General features: G+C 63.8%; 3 protein-coding genes across 8 annotated transcripts in view; 1 reads left to right on the forward strand and 2 right to left on the reverse strand.

Moving 5' to 3' along the window:
* Positions 1–812: 812 nt before the first annotated feature.
* CD164L2 (CD164 molecule like 2) lies at positions 813–6,409 on the reverse strand. 4 transcript variants are annotated; one of them, XM_080566550.1, is made up of 6 exons: positions 6,160–6,406; positions 4,447–4,551; positions 3,956–4,033; positions 3,766–3,834; positions 2,950–3,115; positions 813–2,461 (listed from the first exon to the last, which is right to left on the reverse strand). In XM_080566550.1, exons 1-6 carry the CDS (start codon positions 6,254–6,256, stop codon positions 2,446–2,448), a joined length of 531 nt encoding a protein of 176 aa, XP_080422676.1. In that variant the 5' UTR covers positions 6,257–6,406; the 3' UTR covers positions 813–2,445. The 4 variants fall into 4 exon arrangements, with proteins under 4 accessions (XP_080422676.1, XP_080422678.1, XP_080422677.1 ...); XM_080566552.1 differs by having other exon boundaries at positions 813–1,332; positions 6,160–6,405; XM_080566551.1 differs by having other exon boundaries at positions 1,625–2,461; positions 3,766–3,831; positions 6,160–6,409.
* GPR3 (G protein-coupled receptor 3) lies at positions 4,558–16,499 on the forward strand. 2 transcript variants are annotated; one of them, XM_080566549.1, is made up of 2 exons: positions 4,558–5,566; positions 9,303–16,499. In XM_080566549.1, exon 2 carries the CDS (start codon positions 9,319–9,321, stop codon positions 10,303–10,305), a length of 987 nt encoding a protein of 328 aa, XP_080422675.1. In that variant the 5' UTR covers positions 4,558–5,566; positions 9,303–9,318; the 3' UTR covers positions 10,306–16,499. The 2 variants fall into 2 exon arrangements, with proteins under 2 accessions (XP_080422675.1, XP_080422674.1); XM_080566548.1 differs by lacking the exon at positions 4,558–5,566 and adding an exon at positions 8,396–8,490.
* Positions 16,288–20,968, reverse strand: part of WASF2 (WASP family member 2) — a gene marked incomplete at its 3' end in the record, with an annotated part of 33,065 nt that continues 28,384 nt past the window's right edge. For both annotated transcript variants that reach the window (XM_080566546.1, XM_080566545.1), the window contains one exon: positions 16,288–20,852. In XM_080566546.1, the coding sequence (XP_080422672.1) occupies positions 20,695–20,852 (158 nt within the window). The remainder of the gene's footprint in view (positions 20,853–20,968) is intronic.

A 20,968-nucleotide genomic window follows, 5' to 3' on the forward strand; every position in this document is an offset into this window, starting at 1 on the left:
CCCATCGTGTCCCCACCATGTATCCCCACATTGTGTCCCCACCGTGTCTCCCATCGTGTCCCCATTGTGTCTCCCATCACTTCCCCATTGTGTCCCCATCCTGTCCCCATCACGTCCCCCCCCACCGTGTCCCCATCGCATCCCCAGTGGACAGCCTCAGGTACAAGGGGTTCCCAGGTCACGACGGGGACCCGGAGCAGGGGCACAGCCGCAGGGCACGGGGGACAAGTGGCCCGGCAGTGCCACCGGCCAGGCCACCGGGCCCTCGCGCTGGCAGCCAAACCACGGCACAGCCGAATGGCTGCCCAGCCAGCCAAACCGCCGACAGACAGACAGACACAGACAGACAGACGTTGCGCAGCCATCTCCCGGCCCAGGGCTGGGCCAGCCGTGGGCAAAAGGGAGGAGCGGGGACGCCGGGCGCCTGGGGACACGGGGGACAGGGAGCCCTGCCCGGGCGCGCTGCTCAGCACCCCGCAGTTTCGGGAAAGGCAGAGCCCGGGGGTGCGGAGGCTGCAACCGCCCAGACTCTGCCCCGGCTGCTGCGGGATGGAAACGCGTCTCCTCGTCCCCAAACTTGGGGCAGGGGGGTTTGGGGGGGCTGGATGCGGCCATACAGCCTCCCCACTCCCCATCACCGCACTCCGCTGGGGACCAGCCCAGCGCTTCCCCAAATCCCACCCCCCCCAGCCCCTGCAGCCTCCCCAGGGCCAGGAGAGGTGCCCCCCCCCCTGAGAGGGCACTGCAGGGTGGGATGCTGATGGGGAAGGGGGGGGTGCATGGGGGGGTAACCACGACACGGACACCAGAAATAGGAGGAAAATCCTTTATTGGGTCTCAGCCCCCTCTGCGCCAGCCCAGGCTCTGCCTGGCACGGGGTGGGGGGCTTGGGGTGGCAAACACCCCCCCCCCAATGACTGTGGCCAAGTGTCCTCCCACTGCCCGGCTTCCTGGGCTCCTCCTGGTAAGCACGGGGGGGCCCCAAAGGCTGGGCTGGAGCTGGAGGGGCCCCCCCACCCCAGCTCCCCCTCGGAGGGGGGGGGGGACACAACCGCAGCCACCAACACCCCAGAAGCGTCCCCAGCCACGCTGGGGACATGGGGCAGGCCTGGGTGGCACGTCCCAGCCCCGGCCCCCCTACACGCAGGGCTCGGAGGGGGGGGTCCTGCAGCCCCCCAGGGGCAGAGAGGACAGCTTTGCATAGTTGTGGTGCTGGGGGGGGGGCCCTGCGGCCAGGCGGGAGGGTCCTGGCCAGGGACGGGGACGCGGCAGCGCCGGCCTCTTCTCTGCCTCCCCGGGGGGACGAGGAGAGCACGGCCCCGGCCTCAGATCCTAGGGCAGCGGACAGAGAAGGGCACGTAGAAAAAAAGGGCCTGGGGGGGGGGGGGGCGCGGAGGACACACATGGCCCCCCTGGAGCAGGGGGTGCCCCAGCGCCCACCCCGCAGCACCCACCCGGGGGGCAATGCCCCGGGGAAGGGGTGGTCCCGCACCCAGGAACTGGGGTGGATGGGAGCTGCTGCAGGGAAGGGATGGGGGGAACGGGGTTTTTGCTGCCATGCCGCCCTCCCCCCCTGGCTCCACGACCCCCCCCCAGGACACGACACAGGCCCACCAGGGGCGGACACACAGACACCACCTCGCAGAGTTTAATGGGGGCAGCCGGAGCTACAAGTCTCACCCCACAGCACACAGCACGCACCCCCCTCCCCAAAACAGCACACAGAGGGCGGGGGGGGACACGGGGACCCCCCTATGTGTCCCCCCCCCCATCCCCGGCAGCAACACAGAGGCACAGCAAAAGCACACAGCAAGGGCCTGGCTCTGCTCCTCCAGCGGGCACGGAGGGGCTGGGGGCACTGGGGGGCTGCTGGCGGGGGGGGGGGACACTGGGGACACGGTGCCTGGGGCTGGGACCCCGCAGGCTGCGAAGGCACTGGGGTGCTGGAGCCAGGAGGAAAAGGGGACCCCAAAGCCAGCCCCGAGCAGTGGGCAGGGGACAGTGGGGCAGGGGGTGCACCCATGGGACAGGGGGGCACCCGTGGGATGGGGGGGGGGGGGGGCGCACGCTACTGGGTGCTCTCTAACCAGGGCCGCAGCTCCCATCCCAAAGAGGGGCTCACGGGGACAGGGGGCTGCACCCAACCTCCGTGGGGACGGAGGTGACCGGGGCTGGGGACACCCCCCCGGGTGACAGGGCCGTGGCACTCAGCCGTGTCCCACCCGGGGCTCCGCGCCGGGAAGCGGGGGTGGCAGGGGACCCCCCCCGGCCTTCCAGCGGGTAAGCACCCCCAGGAGAACAGCACACCAGCGGAGAAGCTCCCCCCATCATGCAGGCCAGGAAAGAGGGAAGGAGCCCCTTTCCCCCCCCCCCCCCAAAAGGAGGGGCGAGGGAAGGGTGAAGCCGTGGGGGCGCGGGGGGCAGCCCCCACCCAGCACCCAGCACCTACTGGTTGTCCTCTCTGGCAGCGTGCAAGGAAAGAGAGATGGGGCACGGCCCCCCCACGTTAGAAGCCCCAGAGGGGCTCAGCACCACGGTGGGTGGGCATGAGAAAGGGGGGCGAGGGGGGGGGGGGGGGAAGAGCACGGCCCCCCCATGGCTCAGCCTCACGGGGCGGATTCGGGGGGCTCCGTGTTCCCTATGGGGTCGGAGGCAGGATGGGGCCAGGCAGCAGCGCACAGACAGGAGGCAGGACGGCCGGACACCGACAAGGAGATGGGTTTAATCCTTTCCCCACCCCACCCCCAGCCCCAAAACTGTCCCCCCCCCAAGAAGGAGGGGACGGACAAACAGCCACGGGAGACAACACTCAGCGGCGAGACGGGACACGGCGAGACGGGACCCGGGGCCGCCCCGATTTATGGCTTCTAGGGGGGGCTTAGCCCAGGCACGTGGCGGCGTGACCCCCCCCCGGGAGTATGGGGGCGGGGGGGGGCTCGGGAGCCTTACAGCGTTTGGTAGGTGCTGTCCTTCGACTTGATGAACTTGATGATGAAGAAGACGACGGCCTGGACGCTCAGCACCAGCACGATGCCGCCGATGAAGCTGGCCGTGTCGAAGCCGGGGGGGTGAAACTCGGGGCTGCCGGTCAGCGGGGCGCTGGTGGTGCTGGTCCCTGGGGGCAGGGGGAAGAGAGGGGGGGGCGTTACGGGTACCGCTGTCCCCCCCCCCAAGCCATCCCCAGCAAGGACGGGGAGGGGATTTGGGGGTCCGAGGGAGGAAAGGGAGGGATGTGCCCCCCCCCTCAGCCCCCTCCCGTGCTGGAGCAGCCCGCTGGCATCAATAATTCAGAGGGCAGCAGCTCCGGTTACGGTCGCAGCGAGCCCAGTGCTCTCCAGATCCCGTTTCCTGGAAGAGGCTCCTCCGCTCCCAGCCCCTTCACCTGCTGCCTGTCCTCCCCACGCCCCCCCGGAAAGGAAAATCCGAGCTGCTGCTCGTCCTGGTGCCCCCCAGTTCCCTCACCCCAGTGCTCCCCAGTTCCCCCACCTCCTGTTTATCTGGGGGCTGCAGCGCGTTGGGGGACCCCCAGCCCCTTCCTGCCATCACTGCAGCACTGCTCGGGGTGAGAAGGGGGGGGGGGGACAGGGACCGAGCTGTGACCATGGGGACAGGGCTGGCACCCCGTGGGCACAGGCAAGGTTTAATCTCCATCAGTGCAACCCCAGGAGGGTGGCACCGCTCATCCCTCCCCAGGGGACACAAAGGGAAGCGGCCGGTCCCATCCCACCGGTGCCACCCCGGCCCCCCAGCCCCAACCCCACTCACGTGGCGAATGCGTCACTGGCTCCTTGCTAGGGGGCTGCGGGGGCTCTTTGGTGGGGGATTTCAGCGCTGCTGGAGGCGACAGAGAAAAGGGGGAAGACGGGGTGCCAAGTGACATCGCCTCGTGGGATTTCGCCCCCCCCAGCAGCACCCCCAGCCTGAAGGCCGGGCTCCGCTGGGGGCGCAGGGTTACCTGGGCACAGGGCGGTGGTGTTGTAGAGCACGCACGTCCCCCGTGCTGCCGCCCCTCTCTGCACGCAGCTCCAGGTCTCTGCGGGAAAAGGGAGCAGGAGTTTCCCAAAGGGACCCTAGAGCACCCCATAAGCCGGGTCCTGCCCTGGGCACGCGTCTCCCTGCGGCACCCGCACCCCGGACACGTGGAGGGTTCTCAGAGCTGCCCCAAACCCAGGGTGGCCGGGAGCAGGGGGCACCAAAACCCCGCAGGCAGCAGCTGGGCTTAAAGCTGGAGGATGGAGCCGTGCTGGGCCAGGCGGGGTGGACCTTGACTGTGGAAAGCAGCCGGGGCCACGCACCCAAGGGTGCTGAGCTGGCTTTGACAGCTCAACAAGAGAGCGCAGCCGCCTGGCGTTGGGCTGGAGGCCTGGGGTAAGGTCTGGCTACGGGCACACGGGGCTGTGGGACCCCTAATGCTCGCCCCCCCCCCCCGAGGCTGAGCCCCCTCACCTGGCTCCTGGGGTGCGCCGCAGCCCACCCAGACGCAGGCGGAGCCGTTGGGCGAGGTGGTGCCGGCGGTGCATGTCTCGCAGGACCGCAGCTCGCCGCACTCTCCTGCAAAAACCAGGGATAAGAGCAGGGGGAGGGCCAGCACCCGTCCTGCAGGGACCTGCCTGTCCCCATCCCGCTGCTCCAAGGATCAACAGCCCCATCCTGTCGGGCTGCAGCCCCCCCGGAGAGGTGACACCCCCCACCCCATGGCCACCCTGGGTGTGTGGGGCTCACCCCATCACCCACAACCACGGCACAGCACAAGCCCATCCCCGCTCAGGATCTTTTTGGGGAAGTTTAAAAGCCACAAGGCAGCAGTACCGGCCTGGTTGCTCCCGACCTCGCACACTCGGCACCTCCGTGCCCTGGTTGTCCCCCCCCCCCCAGGTGCCCCCCGCTCCCCATCTCTCAGGCTCTGTGAGTCACTTGGGCGTTCGTGGCGCTGCTCCGCCAGCAGCTCTTCCCCCACACGCGCTCATCATTAATTTAACGTGATGACTGTCAGCGAGGGAGGCTGCAGCGGGCTCCGGGGAGCCGCGGCCGGGCCCTCCCTGCACCCAGCTCACGCATCCCACGCCCGCGACCGCGCTTGCACCATCCCGGGAAGGGGCCGGGAGCTGTTTTTCCCAGGGGAGAACCCGTTTGCAGACTTTCTGGAGGGACAAAGAGGGTGCTGGTGGCCTCCTGGGCCAGCCTCGTGCCGGGCTTTGCTGCGTCCCTACCCCATGGGCAGCGGTTTGCAGCGGGGGGGCACCCAGCCACACCAACTCCCTATGGGGTCTGCGGCCCCAGCCCCAGGCTTCAAACAGCTTTTAGGGTCCTGCAGGCTGCCCGGGCCAGGCCTGGCTGCTCAAACTCCTCTTGACTGAGCCGAGAGGCCTCTTTCTTCTCCCCCAGTGCCCCCCGCAGCAAAAAGCAAAGCGGGCACCCGGTGGCACGAGGCTGGAAGTCGGATGCTGCGGACCCATTGCCATGGCTACGGCGTGGTGGGCACAGCGCCGGCCCCCTCCCTGCGGGGCTCGGAGACCCGCGGGGAACCAATGGGAAAGTAGGACTTTGTTCGCAGCGTTTCAGGCAGGTTTGTAATTTAAGTTATTTTTATCGCGGCAGGCACAGGAACAGACGTTTGAGCCCAACGACGTCGGCTCCCGCTCCTGCCGGCAGGTGTGGGGAGGGAAACCCGGGAGGGGGGCAGCGGGGCTGGCTGAGGTCGCCCCGTCCCGGTGTCCCACGAGGCTCCCGTTCCTATAAGCAGTGGGAGGACGGGAGAAGGGGAGCAGCAGAAATTCTGGGTTTCCTATAATTCGAGCCTGGGGTTCCCATAACCCATGTTTGGGGTTCCCATAGCCCATGTTTGGGGTTGCGGGCACCCGGGCCAGGACGGCGAGGGCTTCGTGCTCCAACCCCGACTTCTTTCAGAGAGGGGCCTGCATGCTGCGCCCCGCACACGGACACCCCCCCACGCCCCCCACACCCCGGTGGTCCCGGCCCCAAACCGGTGCCAGCGGGGTCCCAGGGGTGCCATGGGCCGGGCTGCGGGGCAGGGGGTCCGGGGGGGGGGGGGGATCCTGGCTTGTAGGGGGAACCCTTGTGAAACGCCACCCCGGAGTTAGGCTTGCCCTAAAGCACCGCGCCCCCCCCAGCACCCTCCCCCCCGGGGCCGGTCCCTACCTGCGCGGAAGGCGGCGGGGCCCTGCGCGCACAGGAGCGCGCAAAGGAACGCGCAGAGGAGCGCGCAGCGCAGCGCCCCGGCGCACGGCGGGGCCATGGCACGGCCCGGCACGGCCCGGCACGGCTCGGCCCGGCACGGCTCGGCCCGGCACGGCTCGGCCCGGCGGGAGGTGCCAGCTGCGGAGCTCCCGGGAGAGCGGCGCGGAGCGGTGCCGCGGGCACATGCGCGCCCGCGGGAGGCGGCCCCGGCGGCGGGGGCGGGCAGGGGGCGGCCTCGCCTCGCCCCGCCCCGCCCCGGGGGGCCCGGCCCCTGCAGGGGGGGGGGGGGCCAGCCCCCAGGCTGCCGCCGCCTGCCCGTGGGAAAACCGCGGCTGCGGCCCCCCCCCCCCCCCCCCCGCAGAGCCGCAGGCTGCAGGTTGCGCTGCTCCCACTGCTCGCGCTGCGTGGACTGCTTGCACTGCTCACACTACTCACACGGCTTGCACTGCTCACACTACTCACACTGGTTACACTGCTCGCACTGCTTGCACTGCTCGCACTGCTCACACTACTCACACGGCTTGCACTGTTCACACTGCATGTACTGCTCATACTGATCTCACTGCATGCGCTGCACGCACTGCTCACAATACTCACTGCACAGACTGCTCACACTGCTCACAATACTCACTGCACAAACTGCTCACACTGCTCTCACTATTCGCTCTGCTCACACTGCACACGCTTCTCACACTGCTCACACTGCTTGCACTGCTCACACTGCTTACATTGCTCACACTGCTCACACTTCTCACACTGCACGCATGCTGCACATGTTGCATGTACACTGTGCACACACGCACATGCCATGCACTGCACACGCACTGCACATGTTGCAGACACTGCCCGCACACTGCGCACTGCGCACCCTGCTTACACATCTGTGTCTGTGTGCACGCTGCACGCACACTGCATGTTGAGCAGGCACTGCACACCCCACACACTGCGCTCACTGCATGCTGTGTGCACGCTGCATGCTGCTCGCCCTACGCACAGCACACGGCCCATGCGTGCTGCGCACCGTGCATACACCGCGCACATACTGCGTGTGCTGTGTATAAGCTACACACCGCACGCACGCACTGCACGCACTGCACGCACTGCACACGCACACTGCGCACGCACTGCACACACCACACACATGGCACACACGACGGATCCCACACCACCACGAACTGCATACGCCGTATATACACTGCACACGCCAGATGTGGTGGGGGGGGGATCCCTCTGGGGTCGCAGCACCGGGGGGGACCAACCCCCCCCCCCCCGGGGTTCAGGACTGCGAAAAACTCCTGCCGGGCCGAGCCCCCCCAATCTCCCCCTGACCGTCGGGGGTCTCCCCCCCCCCCACAAGCCCCCCCGCCGGGCGCTGTGCTCCGATGGGATGCTCGCAGCCGATCCCGGTGAGCTGAGGCACCCCCCCCCGCCCCATGCCCCTGTAGGGTCTCGCCCGGGCCCCCCCGCGGGGCAAATCCTGCTCGGGGTGGGCCTAGGAGGGTCCCGGGGGTGCATCTCCTCCTCCTCCTCTTCTTCCTCCTCCTCCTCCTCCCTGCCAGCCGCCCTTCCCGCAACCCCGTGCCGGGCCAGCCCTTCCCGGCTCTCCCGGCGATGAATTAATTATTCAGGGCTAATTATTCCCGCGCGGGAAAGCCAGACGGAGCGCTCCGGCCCCGGAGCGGGGAGGGGGGGGGGCAAGCACCCCCAGCCACGCAGGGTGGGGGAGGATCCCTCTTTGCACCCCCGCCGCCGCCCCCACATCCCTTCCCCGAGCGGAGCCTCCCACGGCCGCCCCCACGTCCGTCCCACCCCCGAGGAGAACCCCCAAACCTCTGCAGTGTGGGGGGGGGATTTTTTGGGGGGGGTATTTGCAGGGCTCTGCATCACGGCCCTGCAAGGGCTTCGCAAGGACGTGGCGGGGGGAACCCGAGCCGTCGGGGGGGGCCTTTGGTGTGGGTCGGGGGGGGGGGGGGTGAATAAAGGGGGGCGGGCGTGGGCCGGGCTGGGGGTGTGTGTGTGTAGGGGGGGGGGCTGTTTTTATGAATGGGCAGCTCCAGCCCCGCTGCGATTACTATGCGGCGCGCGCGCGCCCGCGCTGCTTTGCGGGGCGCTGATTGGCTCCGGCGCGCTATTGACGTCACAGAGGGGGGAGCGGGGCTGCTTTGGGGGGGGGGGGGGGGGGACGGCGGTGAGTCACCCCCCCCACCCCCCCGGAGGGCTTCGGTCGCTATAACTCGGCGGCGCCCATGGCAGCGGGCCCCCAGCCCGGGCTGCGGCCGAGCATCCCGGCAGGTGAGCGCCTGGCACCGGCCTTTGGGCAGGGGGGGCACAGGGATTTTTTTTGGGGGGGGGGCACCGGGAATTTTGGGGGAGGCACCGGGATTTTTTGGGGGAGGCAGCGGGGATTTTTGGGGGGGGCACAAGGAATTTTGGGGGGGCACCAAGGAAGGGGTGTGAGCTTGCTTGGGTGAAGCACCGTAAGGGGAGCAAGGTGCCCCCCCCCCGCTGGGGCTGTGCTGCCCTCCCAGAGCATCCCTCCCAGCCCCCCCGGCAGGGGACCCCCCCGCTGGGATGCTGAAGGGGATGGGCTGGACCCCGGGGTGGTGGGGCCGCCCCTTTCACCTGCTGCTGTTCATCCCAATAACATCCCCCCTCCTTTTTTTTTTTTTTAAGGGTGGGGGGGATGTGAGCAGGGGGGGCAGGACAGCGAGGCCGGACCCACTCCGAGTATTCACCCACCCAAACCGTGCCATGCACAGTCCCCCCCCCCCCCCCCGGCAGCTAATGCAGGCAGGAGCGAGCGGGCTGAGCTCTCCGCTTTTATTTATTTATTTTTCCTCCTTCCTTTATCAATGCAAAAATTATTTATTTTTCCCCGCAAAAGAAGAAAAACCAAAGCCAAACCAAAGCTCGTCTGGAAAAATGCCCTCTTTGGGCCAACGGTGAGCGTGCCCCGAGCGTGCTGCTCCATCCCGCTCTGCCCGTGATCGTGGGGACAACTTTTTGGGGAAGCCCGGGGGGGGGGGGACCCGGGTGCGCAGGGCTGGGTGGCACGGGGACGCACGGGGGTGCTGATGGGGTCCCGTCGCTTTCGGCTCCGGCAGGTCAGCCTCCGGCAGCATGATGGAGGACGGGCCTCGCAACTCCAGCGCGGGCCAGCGAGGCTGGTTCGCGGCCAGGAACGGGAGCGGCGGCTCCTTGGACCTGGAATCCGTGGTGCAGCCGCTGGCCTTGAACCCCTGGGACGTGGTGCTCTGCGTCTCCGGGACCATCATCTCCTGCGAGAACGCCGTGGTGGTGGTGGTCATCTTCTACACGCCAGCTTTCCGGGCTCCCATGTTCCTCCTCATCGGCAGCTTGGCCACGGCCGACCTCCTGGCGGGCCTGGGGCTCATCCTGCATTTCGCCTTCGTCTACTTCGTCCCGTCGGAGGCGGTCAGCCTGCTGACGGTGGGGCTCCTGGTCACCTCCTTCACGGCCAGCGTCAGCAGCCTGCTGGCCATCACCATCGACCGCTACCTGTCCCTCTACAACGCCCTGACCTACTACTCGGAGAGGACGGTCACCAGGACTTACATCATGCTGGTCCTGGCCTGGGGAGCCTCCGTCTGCTACGGGCTGCTGCCCGTCATGGGCTGGAACTGCCTGAAGGAGCCCTCGGCCTGCAGCGTCGTCAAGCCGCTGACCAAGAACCACCTCATCATCCTCTCCGTCTCCTTCTTCATGGTCTTCGCGGTGATGCTCCAGCTCTACGTGCAGATCTGCAGGATCGTCTGCCGGCACGCCCAGCAGATCGCCGTGCAGAGACACTTCCTGGCCAGCTCCCACTACGTCACCACGCGCAAAGGCATCGCCACGCTGGCCGTCATCCTGGGCACCTTCGCGTCCTGCTGGCTGCCCTTCGCCGTCTACTGCCTCCTGGGGGACTACAGCTACCCGGCCCTCTACACCTACGTCACGCTGCTCCCCGCCACCTACAACTCCATGCTCAACCCCGTCATCTACGCCTTCAGGAACCAGGAGATCCAGAAGGTGCTGTGGGCCGTGTGCTGCGGGTGCTTCTCCCCCACCATGCCTTTCCGCTCCAGGTCGCCCAGCGACGTCTGACGCGCCGCCCCCTCCCCGGCCCGGCTGCACGCCTTGCTTTTCTTCGGGGGTCTTTTATTTTTATTTATTTTATTTATTAATTTTTATTTTTTCCTCCTTTCTCGTCTCGCTCCTCCCCGCCGGAGGCATGCTGCTGCAGCTCGTCCCGGCCCTCCCCTTCTTGTGCACAACCCCCCCCCCCCCCGCCCTCTATTTTTCCACTTTTTGAATTTACAGAAGAAAAAAAAAAAAGCGTATTTTTTATCCACAGTATAATCTATATTTCTGTGTGCGCGCGAGAGAGAGACGGGGGCAGATCCTCATATTTTCTTTAGAACTATTTACGACGCGTTATTTTTTTAAGGGGGGGGGGCGACGCCAGAACCGTTCGCTCCCCTTTGCCTTTTTACAGCGTTATTTACCTCAGATAGTTAAAATATATTTTTTACATTTATTGGGGGGGGGGGGGGGGATGTACGTGGGGGAAATCGCTTGCCAGAGAAGGAGGGACCCGGACCCACCCCCTTCTCCCAGCTGTCCATACATCTATTTATTTTTCGGGTAAATTATTTATTTTTGGGTAATTCCTCCCTGCCGGCCGGGCGCAGCGCTGGGGCTTGCTGCCCTCTAGTGCTCGCCGGCTTTGGGCGGGGGGGGGGCCACAGGGGCTCGGTGCCCCCCACCCCAGCAGCCTCGGGGTGTCCCCTCAGAGCCCCCCCATCGCACCCGGGGCCGCCCCGCTGCCGGTTGCGCGCCCCCCCCAGCCGCTCACCAAAGCGTTTCTTTGCACTGGGATGGGATTTGCACATTTTTTTGGGGGGGCTTGGGGGGGGGGGGATGGATGCGAGGGGGCCCCTTGGGCGGGGAGGGGGGAATCCTCGCTGCGGTGTTGCACAGGGCACGGGGCTGGTTCTTGTTTACAACCTTTGGGGGGGGGGGGAAATAAAAGTAATTTGTGATACGGTGACGTGCGGCTGTGTGGTGTCGGCTGGGGGGGGGAGCGGGCTGGTGCCCCCCCCCGTGCCCAGGCAGGGCCTTCTCCCCGCTTTGTCCCCCAACGTTCCCATTAAGAAATCCCAGTGACAGCGCCCCCCCCCCCCAAAAGCATCCTGATAGCGGGATCTCTTCCTCGGGGGGGGGCAACACGGGGGTCCCCAGCCTCAAAGCAGCTCCGGGGGGAGGGCAGGGGGGGGCCACAGCCGTGCAGCCCCCCCGGGGCAGAAATAACGCCCCAAACAGAGCGAGGGCTGATGATTCCCCCCCGGCTTGGTCAGGGGGGTGGCACGGGGGTGGCATGGGATTCCCAGGACCTGTGCTGGCACACGACTCGGGGTGCCCACCGGTGGTGGCCATAAGGCAGGGTTAATCACCGTGCTGTTAATTAGGGCAGCTCGCCCCCCCCCCCCCCCAGGAACGGGGCCCTGCACCTCGTGCCCCTTGCTCTCGCCGCCCGGCACCGTCCCGGGGAGCTGCAGGTTTCCCCCAGGCCCCTGAGCAGCCCCAAACCTGCGGGATGTGGGGCGCCGGGGGGTGACATCCAGGCCGGGGGCTCAGCGGCCGGGGGCTGTTTCGGCAGCCCCCCCCCCGTCCCTGGCCCGGCTTCACCTCGGGCTCGGAGACCTCGGTGGCCCGGGGGCTGGCGCTGAAGGAAACGAAGATTTCCTTCCTCGTCGTGGCCCTCGCCGGACACCGACGGGCTGAGCGTGGGGACGGGGAGGTGGCAGCAAGCATCGAGCGGGGACAGGGTTGGGGACAGGGGCTGGGGCAGCTGGAGAGGGTCTCTGGCTCTCCAGGGGCTGTGCTCAGCCCTGGGGACGGGGCTGGGGAATTTGGAGCTCCCCTTGTCCCCCCTGAGGTTAAACCAGGGGGAAAGGAGCAAAGCTCAGGTGTTGGAGATGCCCGGGGCACCCTTGGGGTGGGCCACGGACTCCCCCGTCCCTTTTTTGGGGGGATTGTTCCCAAACCCACCTCCCCTGGTGGTGAAGGACCACGCAGTTCCCAGCCGCGGCTTACTCACGGGCGGTTTCTACCCATTTATTCCTGTGTCACCGTCACCCGGCAGCTTACACGGCTCTTCTCTGCCTCGTGCTCGCCCTGCTGACGTCTTTGGAGGGAGCGACGCGGCCCCTCCACCTCCCCGCGGCGGGGAACCCTGCTGGTCCCTCCTGCCACCTCCCCTGGGCACGGGGACAAATCCCCAAATCCCACCCCACCCGCGTTGTCCCACCGGGATGCAGGTGGCGAGAAACGGCCTCGGTGTCCCCCCCCCCACAGGGTGGGAATCGGGCGCTGGGGCTCATCCCTGCATCCGAGTCCCTCCTGCTGTAGGATGGGGATGAGGAGGGGCAGGGAGGAAGCTGGGGGCTGGGTTGGGGCTGTTTGCTCCCCCAGTATGCACCCGAGTGAACCCAGAGCCACCTCTGGGTGCTCCAGGACTTTGGGGGACGGGGTCGGCGGCACGGAGCCTGCCACCCTTTGTTGGTTATAAAAATAAAGAGTTGAATTTATAGAAGGTGCCCCGGTGCTGCGCAGCCATCCCCGTGCCACCGATGCCGGGGGGGGGCCTACGGGGGCCCAGACACGAGCTGCGAGCGGGACACGGGCACGGCATCACCCAGCTGTGCGCACATCTGGCAGGGCCTGGCCTCCCCGGGGGGGCTGCAGCAAGCCAGGGGCAGCCCCTCGCCCCCAAACCCTGCCCGTGCTGCCGAGCAAAGGGGGCCAGGGCCGGCGTGGGGCCGTGGGTTTTGCCCCCCAGCCCTGCCGTGGGCAGCAGCGGGGCTGGGCGGTGGCTCCAAGCTCGTGGCCTTCGCTGGGAGCAAGGGCAGCAGGCACCAGTGCTCCCAGTAACCAGCTGGGAGGAAGGAGGGAGGGAGGCTGCTGCGACCCCAAAACCTCCCCCAGCACCCCAAAACCCAACTGACCTGCCTGCCACAGAGCCGAGCGCCGCCCGCGCAGCAGCCGGGGGGGGGAGCACGGCCCCCCCGGCCCCCCGAGCTGGGACCTCCAGGCCGTAAAGAGGGCCGAGCAGCTCCGGTTATTGGCCTGGGTTCCATTTAAATGAGAAACCTCAGCCCTGGCTTGGGGGATTTTGTTTCCTTGGAAGCGGGAGCAGGCAGGAAATGAACACGACGCGGCCCCGCTGTAAGCGCTTCGCCAAATGCCGAGGGCGGCAGGGGGCAGGGGACGTAGGGGGCAGGGGATGCAGGGGACGCAGGGGATGCAGCGCCTCGGTCCCGGCCACCACCGGAGCCTCAGCCCCAGGAGGCACCGGCTGCTTCCCAGGGGGAGGACGCCTTCGCCTGGCTGAGAGCGCTGCTTGGGGTGGGAAACCGTAAACAAAAAAAGCCCCCGAAATGGATGGGAACCCCTGGTTTCAGCCTCGCAGCCCCTCCTTTATGGAAACCCCTGATTTCTGCCTCGCATCCAGCAGCCTCTCCTTTATGGGAACCCTGATTTCTGCCTTGCAGCCTCTCGTTTATGGGAACCCTGATTTCTGCCTCGCATCCAGCAGCCTCTCCTTTATGGGAACCTGATTTCTGCCTTGCAGCCTCTCCTTTATGGGAAGCCCCGATTTCTGCCTCGCATCCAGCAGCCTCCCGTTTACGGGAAGCCCCGATTTCTGCCTCGCAGCCTCTCGTTTCTCCCTGCAGCAGCAGCAGATGCGGGAGGCGGCATCGCCCCGCGAGCCCCGGGCTGCCTGGCAGCGCCGCGGGGTGCCGGGAGGAGCGGGCTCCCTCGCTGGCTCGAGGCTGCGGCTTTGTCTGAGTCGCCCTGGCCTGGGGACGGCGACGGGGAGCGTAATTTGGTGCCGGGGAGCAGGATTTGGCCCTCGCCGCAGCCCCAGCCCCGCGCCGGCTGCTTTAAGCCCTCCGCATGCAGGCGCTGGCCTTTGTGGGAGCGGATGAGCCCGGCGCAGAGCCGCTGCCCTGCCAGCCTGCAGAAACTTGAGCTCCAAATACATAATTCCTCTGGCACCCCGTGGTTATTTGCGAGCTGCTGTGAGCAGATGGAAGAGTTACAGATAAAGCCATCCGCAGCACGGGAGCCGATTGCCTTCCCCACACAACCGCGTAGGCAACAGCAAAGGCAGAGGAGAGAAAAAAAAAAAAAAAAAATTAAAAAAAAAAAAGGCAGAAAGAGAGAGAGAAGGAGTCAGCCATTTCTACAGGGGCTGAGCTGCCATCTCAGCACACCTACGTGCGAGGAGCGGGGACTCTCTGCTGGCGGCAGGCCCTTCCCGGGGACTTGGACGAGGGTAGTGCTCTCCCACCACCCAGGGCTGCTTGGCGGAGGGAGGCAGCGCGAGTCGGGGGTGACATTGGCACGGCAGCGCGCTGCCACACGCGGGGAGAGCAGGCTGTTAACGCTGATCAGAGCTGGCAGCGCCTGCACTCGCTTCGGTCCCAGAGGGGGAATTAAGGGAGAGAAGCTGACGTCAGTGGTGGAAAGGACACACAGCCCACTCGTCCAAGGCAGCCGGCAGCATCTTCTGGGTGTTGCTAACACCACCTTGAAGGAGAAAATTAAATAGGTCTTTGGAGACGGGGGGCTCCTGTGAAGCCGGAGCCCGGCCAGCTGTGATCCGGTGCCGAGCTCCGTGGCAGACAGACACACAAACACATCAAACGCCCCGGCCAGGGCCGGAGTGCCAAGGCACAGGCAGAGCCCGAGAGACTCTCCCCAGCTGCGAGCAGCTCCGCCATAGGAAACTGCTGCTCACGGAAAGGGCTCGGGCTCCGAGAGCACCAGCACGCAATTAATCTCGCTGCTGGGCTTCTCCTCCCCGCGCCGAGCTAAAGCCCGGGCTGGGAGCTGCAGCCGACGGGAGGCTCCTCAATCTTCAGGAGCTCTCCCCAGGTACCCGCAGAGGAGCAGCACAAAGCTCCGCGCTCCCACCGCCCCCGGCACGCACGCGGAGATGACTTGCGAGGGCTGGCACCCCCCAAAAGCACGGGGCTGTGCGCTGGCACACGGCCCCGGAAAGCAAAAGGCATTGAGGCAGCTCTGGCTGCAGCCAAACGCACGCAGAAAAAGGAGCCGGGGTCCCCAGGCTGCTCCTCCCGGACACGAGATGGAGCCAACAGCCGGGACACGCAGCACGAGGCCCAGGAGATGCCTCCTTCCCCTGCCCTCGGCGCCCCAGCACGAGTAAAGGGCTTGCTTGTTCAGGAGCTGGCAAGGCCAATTAATCTAATGAGGTTTTGCAGCCAGGGACTATTGTCAGCCAGGAAAGGCGCAGCGCTGCAGCGCGAGCACACGGGCGGCTCCTGGAAGCCAAGGGGATTTGGCACGGCGCAGCCCGCGCTGAAGGCAGGGACGGATCCTTCTGTTGTGCCCCCGACCAGCAAGACCCACGCCCGAAAATCAGGCACGCATCGAGCCCACAGAACGCACCTGAAAGCGGGGCTGCGAGCCAGAGCTGCTCTGGCTGGGGAGATTAATGGCAGCAGGGACCTTGAGTTGCTGAAATGGAGGCAAAAAATCGGTGGCAGCCCCTTCCCAGCCCTGCTGCAGCTGCTGCGCTCTCCGCGAGCAGGAGCAGGGGCTCATTTTGTGCGGCAGGGAGCACGCCGAGGCCGGCAGCTCCTCCGGGTTATTTCCTGGGTGCTGCTGCTGCCCAGATTCAGCTCCCCACCCCCCCCCCCCCGGTGACCCCCAACCTGCCCTGGCTGCGTTTCGGCACTGGAGGGGATTTCTGCGGGGATGGCCCAGGGGAGGCGGCTCAGGACCGGTGTCCTTCGGGAGCCTCCAGCACCCAGCCTGGGTGCCCTCGATGAAATGCCGAACGCTCCAGGCTCCTCAAATTCTGGCCCAGCAGCGCTGGGAGATGCCCTGCAGGGCACTCACGCGGCCCGGCACCCTGCCGCGCTCCCAGGCAGGAGAAATTAAGAGCCAGGCAAGCGGCAGCAGCCCCCGTGCCCAGGACCAGCCCCTTTCCCCCTGCTAAGGAAGCACCCACAGCTCCCCACACACGCCCGGAGTAACACACGGAGGCACCGAGTGGATAGAAAGGTTTTTATCAAGTTTACAGTTTTAAAAAAGGATCACAATTGTTTTTTTGTTTTGTGGTTTTTTTTTTTTTTTTTTTTACATGTACGTTACCAAAAAAAATTGCAATTGGGATCTTCATCCAGGGGTTACTGAGCCGATTATAAAAAAAAAAAAAAAGGCAGCAGGAAAGCCTGGCTTACACGGCAACCGACAGAGAAAAGTACAGACAGACAGGACACGGGAAAACAGGAGGCAGCGAGTCTGCGCCCGGCTGCGCAGGTACGGGCCCAGCTCCGCTCCCCCCGGCGCGCACACGCACCCCAGGCAGCAGGGTCTGGCCGCCAGCGTCTGTTTTGCAGGGGTAAAAATAAACCCAAAGCAAACGAGTCTACAGTATTTTGCTTGTGAGGTGGTTTTTTTGTTTTTTAAATGGAGTTTCTCTGCTGAAGCTCCTTTGGTCTGAAGCGAGTAACCCCCTGCGCCCTGAGTATCCGTCCTACAGCACCCTCCTGGCCCCTGGCGTGGCCGGGGGCTTTCGGGGCACGGCCCCGGCCCCTCCTCCCACCCCATCCTCTGCTCAGCAATAAACCCCTACAATACAAGTGGAATAATTGCTCTTATAAATATATTTATATCATATATAGGAAAATAAGGCACTTCGGGAGGGTTACAGCTCGCCTAATTCTAAGACATTCTAATCAGGAAGAAAAATGAGTTAGTTTCTGAAATGAATTAAAATGCACGTTAATACAGTAATAAAAACCATTCGATCCACTTCCCACTTCAAGGCTTTGTTTAAAACCGAAAGAGAAAAAAAAAAAAAAAAAAAAAAAGCACGCCCAAAATCCAACAGCAAGGAAACCTGACCCAGAGCAGCAGCACCTGCCCCGCGCGGGCTCCCCTCCGAGCCCGTCAAGGGCAGGCGCTTCCAGGAGAGGCACGTTAAATAAGTTCACGGACTGAAAATATCCTTTCCCTGAAATGACACTCCGCACAGTTTCTCGGCCATCTGGGACCTCCAGGAGCCCCTTCCCTCGATCTGGTCTGGTGCTTTGGGTCTGATAAGGAGAGGAGAAAGCAGTGAAGGTCACCGACTGCAGATGAGGCTCCGGGCTGAGCCCGGGGAGCCGGGACGAGGCTTTCCCTGCGCGCGCAAAGGAGGGGTGGCGGGGGAGAGGCTGCCGGCAGCCAAGCACTGCGGGCGAGGACACCGGGAGAATGTTTAACCAGGAGCGAGGCGCCGGGGAGGAGAGGCGGCGGTGGCCTGCCCCAACTCGACGTGCACGGGGAGGGAGGCAGCACGCCCGGAGCAAAGGGCTCCCGGACGGGCGAAACGGCTGCTCCGGCTCGGCGTCTCCCCGCGGACACGAGTCGGGCTGAAATGGGAAGACGGGGGCTTCCCCCCGGGCAGGCAGAGAGGGGAGGACCCAGTCTGCCAGCTCTCGCTTTTGGCTTTGTGAAATGCTCGAGGCTCTCTGTCTAAGCCAGCCTGATGCGGAAAGAAAAGGACTAAGCAATGACCAGCAAAAAATGGCAGGGGAGTCGAGCGCAGGCCCTTGGTCTACGTGGGGCAGCAGCCCTGCAGTACAGCACAGCTGCTCTGCCTTGCAAAGGTTGTTTTTGGCACTCTCCCCTTCCCCTACTGGTTTAAGAAATACTAAGCTTACTTGGTGGCCCAGCGCTCTGCAATTTTGCAACGATGCTCTCAGACGGTCACTTTACACCAGTTGTTTCTCAGGGATCTCCGTGCTGGAGCTTTTCACGGTCAAAGACTTAATGCAAAACAAAGGAAGCCCTCCCGCTTGTCCACAGTCCCTCTGCTTAGGATCCAACCGTTTCGGTTCTCACCTTGGGAAAGCACGTTTGAAAGCAGCCGTGGTTACAGCAGGCTTGCACGGACAAAGCAGCGTCCCTCCCGCTGCCAGGAGGGCTTCGCAAGCAGGCGAGGCAGTCGGAGGAGCGGACTCCACCCGCGGCCATGCCGATCACCCACCCACACGGCATCCTTGTGCAACAGGCAGCATGGGGCAACCGTGTCCCCAGCGCCCTGAGGCACGGCCCTGCCTGACAGCCCATCCATCTGGGTCGCACGGAACATGGCACTTCTCTGTATTTCACGCGACAGAAATACTCGCTCCCCTTTCCCAACAGGGGCCGAGTCTACTTAAGGCAATTTAAAATTAACCCGGGTTTGGCATTTATGAGCTCCTCGCTTCCCTGTGTGCTAATGCTGTCAGCCCGGGTTAGCTTAAAGGTCCGTTTTCCCCAGGAACCTGTCTCCAAGAGAGGCCAGAGGAGGATGCTTACAGAAAGAGCAGAAAAACAGCGGCAGCGCTTCTCCTCCAGCCCCCCTTCCCCAGCTCGCAGCAATAATCAGTTTGCATTTCCAAGTCCCTCCACTGCACAACGGCTCGCTGGCACTCGAGGGGTTTGTTCCCTCTTCCAGAACCTGGAACTAGCACTGCTCAGATGTTCCCAGCCCGTCGGGACGCCTCGCTGGCTGTGCCCTTTGCATCCTGCTCTGCAGCTGACTCGCTGACAGAACGTAATGGCGCAGAGGTCCAGTAAATCTCTCCTGACCGTGCTCAGGGTCGCGCTGGATCTCAGCTCGATCCACGCCCTGGAAAAACCCATCCTCCAGGCCCTCATCTGCTCTGTCAAAGATTAAAAAATGCACAAACACACGCAAGAAATCGGTAAGAACTCAATGGCACAAACTGAAATCATCAATCAAACCCCAAGAAGGATTTTCAGCAACCCAGCAGCCTCGGGCTGGGCCTGGCATTGCAGGTATCGGCAACATCATTAAACAAGGCAAGCCGGGGAAGAGCGAGCAGGCACAGGTTGGCAAAATACTTGACAGCTAAGAAAGGCAAAGAGGTCGGAGATTTGGTCTTAACGGGATGTGCTGCTGGTCCCACCCCACAACAGCTGGGCCCACGACCTCCGAAGGGCTTTGGAATTGCTTCCTTGCATGACCCCGACGGAGACAGTCACATCCGAATGAAAATACAAAAAGCGCATCTGCAGCATTGGGGGATTGGTTTCTAGATTTCCAAGATATGCATATATTGTATGTAATATAAAACAGCAGTAACACCTAGGTCAGCTAGTTCAAGTTCTCCATTTTCTCCCCCTGCCAGTACTGTGTCTGTAGTGAGCAGCCAGGGAACCTGTAGGGTTAGCCAGGAGAAGAAACATTTTCTTAAAATTAACTACAATAACAAAACGCGGGGAAAAATACGTAGGTTAGGTCTGACGTAACCAACGGGCAACTCAAGTTCACACACGGGATGTTTTTAGGCACACAAACTCCCTTCCTTAGGTGGAAGGGAAGAGGAAGCAAGGGTAACACCAGCATTTTCTGCTACTCAAGTCCCTGTGTAAAAAGTATGGTCACTGCACCAGAAAAGCACCTCTTCAAGCTGGCTGCAGCATTGCCCTGAACAGGCCAAAGTGCCTGGCGGTCAGAGAACCTTCCCCCCACCCACCCACCTCCCTGCTCTAGGCACTTCTTTTTTTTTTTCTTAAGCACGCTCCCGGCACGAACTGGAGAGGTCGGCAACGCGGAGCTGCCACCGCTCAGACGCGGCTCAGCGGGGCAATGGCTCTGCTCCCCCCAGAGCAGGAAGCCAAGCAACCGTTCTGCCTGGGCTTTGCATCCCTCCGTGCAAGCCTCCTTTGGCAGGCTCGACAAAGCAGTCCAGGAGATTTAAGGAAGGTAAAGGCAGCTCTGAAAAAAACAGCAAGCCCCTCCTCACATTGCACCCAATGCGCTCCGCAGCCCTAGAGCCAGGAAGCGCACCCACGGGGGGGGGAAGTCTGGAAATACTGAGGTGGGTCAGAGGGGAAAGAATTGTGCATTATTGCCAAAAACTGATTATTTGACAGCGGGATGCAGCAGAGAACAGACATTTAAAGCCCATTTTCTTGCAGCGCTACCAGTATTCACTGGAAAGGAAGAGCCATTAGATCAACTGTCTGCTGTTGCAATGAGAAAACTAGCTGAAAATGTCCTTCATCTGAAAGGCCGCGTGGCCACAACAGGATCATCCATCTTTACTTTAAAAATCCCTCAGGATGGAGGGGTTTTATGTGCTCTGCCTGGTGGCATCGAGAATCTGGAGGTTTAGCTCTCTCTTAAATAAGCAACCGTTACGCTCCCTCCAGCTAAATCCCAGCGCCGCCATCCTCACTGTCCACGAGGAGACCTTTCGGAAAGGCTTCCCAAAGAGCACAGAGTCCTGCCAAAGCTGGAGGGGGAGGGAGAGGGGAGACATGCTGGTGGTTGTCTGAAAACCCTTGGCACATCTTTGGTTACAGGATGAAAAAGGAAACGGTGGCAGGTTTGGCCACCCGGTTCTTTAGGAAGTTGTTAACCCAGGAAGGAAAGGAACAGAGGGGATAGGACCGTGGTTAATCCGACCATTCGTCCTCATCAAACTCCGAAGAGTCATCCTCAGAGTCGCTGTACTCCACGGCGATGCGGCGTGACAGGATTGTGGCCACATCATTGCCCACAACGTCCCGCTTCTCCTGTTCCCGCTGCTCTTCCACCTTGCGGAGCTGGAAGCCTGTTGGGAAGAAGGCAACGGAGGGGATCATTCAAAGGCTTTGGTCACACTGCAGTCTCCAAGGCAGCCATCCTTCGACGCAACCCTCTGAGCAAGACAGCCTGTACTCTGCCAGC

Source organism: Anser brachyrhynchus, assembly GCF_964034855.1.
Source record: "Anser brachyrhynchus genome assembly, chromosome: 24".
NCBI lineage: Eukaryota > Metazoa > Chordata > Aves > Anseriformes > Anatidae > Anser > Anser brachyrhynchus.

Coding starts and splice junctions, on each gene's coding strand:
- GPR3 (XM_080566549.1), top strand. CDS start 9,319: ATGATGGAGGACGGGCCTCGCAACTCCAGCGCGGGCCAGCGAGGCTGG.
- CD164L2 (XM_080566550.1), bottom strand. CDS start 6,256: ATGGCCCCGCCGTGCGCCGGGGCGCTGCGCTGCGCGCTCCTCTGCGCG. Junction 4,552..6,159: donor CCCCGCCGCCTTCCGCGCAG/GTAGGGACCGGC, acceptor TGGTTTTTGCAG/GAGAGTGCGGCGAGCTGCGG. Junction 3,835..3,955: donor CACCACCGCCCTGTGCCCAG/GTAACCCTGCGC, acceptor TGTCGCCTCCAG/CAGCGCTGAAATCCCCCACC.